This window comes from Eurypyga helias, unplaced genomic scaffold (genome assembly GCF_000690775.1).
Source record: "Eurypyga helias isolate BGI_N326 unplaced genomic scaffold, ASM69077v1 scaffold15210, whole genome shotgun sequence".
In the NCBI taxonomy this organism is placed as follows: Eukaryota; Metazoa; Chordata; class Aves; order Eurypygiformes; family Eurypygidae; genus Eurypyga; species Eurypyga helias.
In genome coordinates this window covers 13,785-20,291 of record NW_010223921.1, presented here as the reverse complement: position 1 = coordinate 20,291, position 6,507 = coordinate 13,785, and the positions used below count along the sequence as shown (strand labels likewise).

Below are 6,507 nucleotides of genomic sequence, written 5' to 3'. Positions count from 1 at the left end.
CACTTGGCCTTGCTGAACTTCATGTCCTAAGTTTAGACCTTTTTTCCCTTTTACAAAAACTGGAAAAGCATTGAAATTCCATTATGTAGCATCCTACTGATGGGTCATCTTTGAAGTGCTAAAGATCTAATAAATAAAGTACTCCCACCTAGCAAGAACACATTTGTTGGTTTTGGGGGGTTGTTTTGGGGGTTTTTTTGGGGGTTGTTTTTGTTTGTTTGTTTTTTTGTTTTATCAGCAAAAAATGAAATACAGACACTTTTCCAGAGAACTCAGCAAATATTTATGAGCAAGCTGATAAACGCCAAGATGCTTGGCTTAAGGTCTTCTGTTGTTCAAGCAGGAAAAGTAAACTATGGCATGAAAGGGGACCATGCTCTTTTGGGCAGAGATTTTTTTTTTTTTTTAAATCAGTTTGTGTTCCTTCTCCCCTCAACCTCCAGCTGTTTGTTCCAGTTTCACCATACCTCTCCAATTCCAGACATCTTCACCCACGAGCCCCATATCTGCATGCTGCCAAACTTAACCAGAACTCTTGCCACCAACCTGAGTTACTTTAGTGCCCCAGGAAAATATTCCTTAGGAAAAGCTTCATTTGAAATTTGACATAACTGGAAATAGGATCTTGTGGCACAAATTGTCTGGAAAACAACAGCATAATGCAGCGACATTGTTATAACCCCAAAGACACTGCTCAGAAAAGATTTAGCACTACAACCACAGTACTGCATATCCACTAGTGAAAAGTGTACGTCAAAGATTTCACAGAACTCGAAAGACAAAACAGATGTTCAGACTCACTTGCACCACTGTGTGTCTAACTGAATCTAAGTAATCTGGACTGATGAACATTCTATTCATGTGCCAGAACCATTTTTAAATGCTTTGTCACATCTCAGTTCTCTGAAACAGTACACAAAGTGAAGGAAGAGACTACTAAATTTGGGTTGGTACTAGTTTTAACTAAGAACATCAAAGAAACAATCTCAGTGGAAGTTTCTGTTGGTTCCAGTGGGCTTCATTTGTAGACACCAACATGTAAACGTTATCAGAAGAGTATGGAGCATAATGCAGAGGTATTGGTAACATTATTACTATGTTTTTCCTTTATCTTAATTCCTCCCCCCCCTATTCTGTCTATTCATCCACTCATCCTTCCACTACCCCCAATAATTAGATTTAAAGCCCTAACAATTTGTGTTCTTTGGTGCCCTCTAAGGGACAGATTTCTGCAAGACAAAGTCGCCAGGAAGAAACCACACAGCCTTCTCCCTCCCCGAGGAAAGAGCACAGGGCAGTCTGAGTCAAATACACTTGGAAGTGGGAATTCCGAATTGCTGATGACCATTCCTCCACAGGGTATGTCACGGGTCTCTGCAGCCACTGCTTTCGCAGTGGTTGATTTTCTGTAAGATCGTTCAAGCTTTCTTCAGGAAAGCAGCAACAGGATTTCTGAAAAGGTTTTTCTTTTTCAAAATCTACAAAAGCCAAGGTCTGTAAGTGTTCAGTCTTGCCTTTTGCTTAAGGTCAAAACACATATGTAATGACTGCTTGGTAAGATACCTATTTGATAGGAAAGGTTTAAATTCAAACTTATGTTGCAAAGAATGCAATAAAAATCCCCCCCTTTAGAAGGCCAGCAAAAGGACATTGGATGTAAAATAGGATTTTTAGGTATTGAGATAGATTGTGACAGTGGGACTGTAGTTTTAAGGTTTAGGGTTGTTATTTTTCTCTCCTAAGATGCAAATTACAGAGTATCTAGCTTCCAAATACACAAACGTGCCTTGTCTCATCAGGATCTTCATCCATGGGACTTGAAATACTTTTTAAACACAATATAAAGACTCATCTACAAGAGGAAGAAAAAAAAAATAGTACCTTCTATGTACTAACTGCCCAAGGGGACATTATTCTTCCTAATTAAAATAAGTTAAGCTATGCCAAGACACCTTTATTCTCCCTTCTGGGTAGAATAAGAATCCATATGGATGATTAATGCTCCATAAGCTGCCATCCTGTCGCAGTTTAGCCTCAGATGTCAACTAATCACCACACAGCCACTCACTCAACTTCCTCACCCAGGTGGGATGGGGGAAAGAATCAAAAAAAACCAACCTTGTGAGTTGAGATAAAAAACATTTTAATAGGACAGCAAAGGAAGAGGGAAATAATACTACTACTGATAAAGGAATACACAAAGACAAGTGATGCACAATGCAACAGTTGCTCACCACCCCGTGATTGATAGCCCATCCTCAAGCAGCGATTCCCACCCCACGGCCAAACTGCAGTTTTATATACCGAGCATGCCGTTATATGGTATCAAGTATCATATAATGGCCAGTCTGGGTCAGCCATCCTGGCTGTGCTCCCTCCCAGCTTCTTGTGCACCTCCCCGCTGGCAGAGCAGGGGAAGCTGAAAAGTCCTTGACTTAGTATAAGCACTACAACTACTCAGCAACAACTGAGAACAACATCAGTGTGTTACCAACCTTATTCTCATACTAAGTCCAAAACACAACACTATACTGTCTATTGGGAAGAAAATTAACTGTATCCCAACCAAAACCAGGACACATACCTGACTCCTCACCCACTTCACTAATTACAGAAACACACATGTTTAGACACAGGACCAGATTCATCCTCATTGGCAAATTGATGTCAAGTGACTAACCATAATCTTCAGAGCAGCAACACAGCAGAGTGCATTGGTAGAGTCCTGACACCTTAATAAGCACGCGAAGGAGAGAGCACCGCAAGCTCAAGGTGCCTGTGGCTCCTGTCTGAGCAGCCAGCCTGTGCTGGCTGACCTCCCACAGACCTGCACAGACACAACCTGCCGACTGCAACTGCCGAGTGTGCTAAGAAGGACCAGGAGACATCAGGGACCCCATCAACAGAAAAATCTCCACCAATGAGAAGAAGAGTTTAGAAGGACTGGAGAATGAGAGACAAAACACAGGAATGAAAGCAGCAGCAGCTGTCAGAGAGTGATAGGCATGGTTTTCTTTGGTTTTGTCAGTAACAGATGGTTGTGGGGGAGAAAAGGGATAGCTGGGTTTCATTAAAAGTTTGTGGAGTTGCTCGGGAGGTGTATAGGTGCTTGTGGGAATTCACTTGCAATATTTAATTGACTTTTTCCATAAATACGGCATGAAAAAATATTTGATTTTTAGACATGCTTAAATGTATTAACTTGCACAAATTAATCACACTATTTTTCTAAATATTAATATTTAATCATTTTTTTAAAAATGTAATGTATTGAAAAGCACTCATTTTCATATAGGGCCATGAAGATGCTCAGAGGGCTGGAGCACCTCTCCTATGATGAAAGGCTGCAAGAACTGGGCTTGTTCAGCCTGGAGAAGAGGAGGCTCTGAGGAGACCTCATTGCAGCTTTCCAGTATCTGAAGGGGGCCTACAAGGGTGCTGGGAGAGGACTTTTTACAAGAGCCTGTAGTGACAGGACAAGGGGTAACAGGTACAAATTGAAAACAGGGAGGATTAGATTAGATATCAGGAAGAAATTCTTCACAGAGAGGGTGGTCAAGCACTGGAACAGGTTGCCCAGAGATGTTGTGGAGGCCCCATCCCTGGAAGTGTTCAAGGCCAGGCTGGATGTGGCTTTGAGCAACCTGGTCTAGTGGAAGGGGTCCCTGCCCACGTCAGGGGGGGTGGAACTAGATGGTCTTTAAGGTCCCTTCCAACCCTAACCATTCTATATGTTTCATACTACATAATATAACTGCAATAGTTTTTACTGTAAACCCATGAAATGCTACAGAAGCAGCACTATTTAATACTTTCATTAATGACACAGATAATGAAGTAAACAGCTTTTAAACATTTATTCCCACTGTAAAGTGAAAGAACATTGAAGAAAAGGATTAAAATTCAACCTTGACAACTATCAAAAATCAAACCAGTAAGGAGAAAGAAAGGATTCTGTAGGTAAGCAGAAACCATCTCTACAAAAACATGCCTAGAATACAGCTCTGCAATAAAGGATCAAGAGATCACAGCAGATCACAAGTCCATCATAAGTAAACAATTACATTCTCCTGCAAAATGAGTATTATACTGAATCACCAAGTCTGGAAAAGGACCTATGTATGAGACCTGTGAAATAACCTTTCAGCATTATTGGTCACAAGCAAAACTTCAGCTAGAGTAGCATAACTAAGCTGAAGGATAAAAACTTGAAAAAAAGAGAAACATGTGACCAAACACACAGTAACTGTGAGACAATCCTAGAAAATGGGACAGAATAAACAAGAACCAAAGAAAGATCCCACTGAAATTTGAAAAGGGAAAATATGCCCTGGAAGTCTGGGAGGTGTGGTAGAGAGGAAATCAGCAAAACTTGTAACCAAAAAAAAAAAAATAAAAAAAAAAAAAAAAATCAGGGTCAACTGCTTCCTAGAAAATGAGGCTGAAACTGGTATATCACTTCCACAATTAATTTTTAAATTTGACAGAGAAATTAGAGGGCAATGAAGCCACAAACACTTGTACAAGACCTGCACTTAGTTCATCTTGCACACTGCTCCTTTTCCCAAAAAGCTCTTTTGTGGAAGGCCTGCTAGAATCCATTCTGTGCACCTCTCAACTTCAACTTTTACAAGTAATTCTCTTGGACTTTTATAAGAATAGGGAAAAAAAAAGTGAGGAAAAAGGAATCTAAAACCGTAACTGTTTCCATACAGTAACTTTACTCACTTGTTTCACATTTTCTGCCAAGAACACAACATAAACGCTACAAAATCCCAGCTGTGTTATCACTAGGAAAAAGTCCACAATACACCTGAGGAAGAAAAAACAAACATACATCGTATTTAGGATACAAACAAATTAACCCATTTCTCCCTAATACACATTAGAGCTCCTTTTTACAGTAGGCAAAATGCTAGATTCAAATGCCACATAAACCTCACTAGTACTGCAATGCAGGTTCCTCTTCTAGCAAAACAAGGTGGGTTTGTGTTCATTTTAGGTTTGGGGTTATTTTTAAAGTAATGTTGAGTAGGTACCAAAGTTTCTCCAAAACAAACAAACAAACAAGGAAATAAAAACAAAGGTAGTCACAATTTGAAGTGGCATAAAATAAAATTCAAAGACCTCACAATGTGGTACAAATATAAACAGACATACATATTCAATGCACATAGGAGTTCTGCTGGAGTCCATTAGAATCTTAGAATGGGTTGGGTTGGAAGGGACCTTAAAGACCACCCAGTTCCAACCCCCCTACCATGAGCAGGGACACCTTCCATAGACCAGGTTGCTCAAAGCCTCATCCAGCCTGGCCTTGAACACTTCCAGGGATGGGGCATCCACAGCTTCTCTGGGCAACCTGTTCTAGTGCTTCACCACCCTTTCCATGAAGAACTTCTTCATGTTATCTAATCTAAACCTCCCCACTTTCAATTTAAACCCCTAACATTAATTAGCCCCTAACAAAGCCATTTCCACTGACACCAGAAATGAAATGACTCATACAGCCTACACTGTACAAGTTAAAGTAATTCAAGATGAACATTGGCACATCTACTAGGGAGTTCATATGTATGTATCCAAATACACATTCAGATACTGTATCTCATTTCAAAAAAACCACTCTAAACTATGGTTCATATTGTTCTTAAAAATGTTATACACAATGGTGGCCTGAAGACATACTGAAATAAAACTCTGTGCTAGCGCCAGGCACAGAGATCTGCCTCGGAAAATGGATTTGCTGCAGCTCAGTGTCTCTGGAAATCAAATTGCTGTTTGTGGCTTGTAACTCTTTGGTGCATTACAGAATTGTCATTGTATTTCACTACAATCCAATCTTCCCTCTAATTGAGTTCCACTCCAGTCCTATGAAGTCATCACAAAAGATCTTAAAAGACTGGGTCACCTATTTCTTATTTGAAACAAAATAATAACCAAGACACATGATGCAAGATGCTGCATCCTTGAAAATAACAGGACAAAGAAAAATTCTTCCAAGTGAGGGAAAAAAAAAAGCACTCCAACGCTGAACGTGTCAGAGTTTTTGAGTTTCACTACTGTGTAGTCCTACCATAAACTCCATGAACAGCTACACAACAACAAATGGCAAAGAAAAATAATGGTCTTTTTTAACAGAGAAAAAGTATTTAAGAGAGACAACAAGCTATTAATACCTGCATGTCATTACTGCAAAATATAGTAAATATTTCTTCATTATTTGTATGTTATATTTAAACAGGAATCAAAGAATGGCTTTGCTTCCTTTCAGAATAGATGTACTGCAGTGATTTACACTGCAGTGTCAACCTGCTTAAAGAGTGAACTCCGATGCAGAGAGATGTGTTTACAGTAAAAGAGACTGAAAACTTAAATTACTTCACCACCCAGAGAAGCGGTGGATGCCCCATGCCTGGAAGTGTTCCACGCCAGGCTGGATGAGGCTTGGAGCAACCTGGTCTAGTGGGAGGGGTCCCTGCCCACTGCACGGGGGGGTGGGCAGGG

At 40.2% G+C, this 6,507-nt stretch overlaps 1 protein-coding gene across 1 annotated transcript in view; it reads right to left on the bottom strand.

Annotated features, from left to right (window-relative positions):
• Positions 1 to 4,570: 4,570 nt before the first annotated feature.
• Positions 4,571 to 6,507, bottom strand: part of LOC104513630 (proton-coupled amino acid transporter 4-like) — a 6,296-nt gene continuing 4,359 nt past the window's right edge. Inside the window, exon 5 of the mRNA XM_010157092.1 lies at positions 4,571 to 4,813. Coding sequence (XP_010155394.1) covers positions 4,690 to 4,813 — 124 coding nt within the window. The 3' untranslated portion in view covers positions 4,571 to 4,689. The remainder of the gene's footprint in view (positions 4,814 to 6,507) is intronic.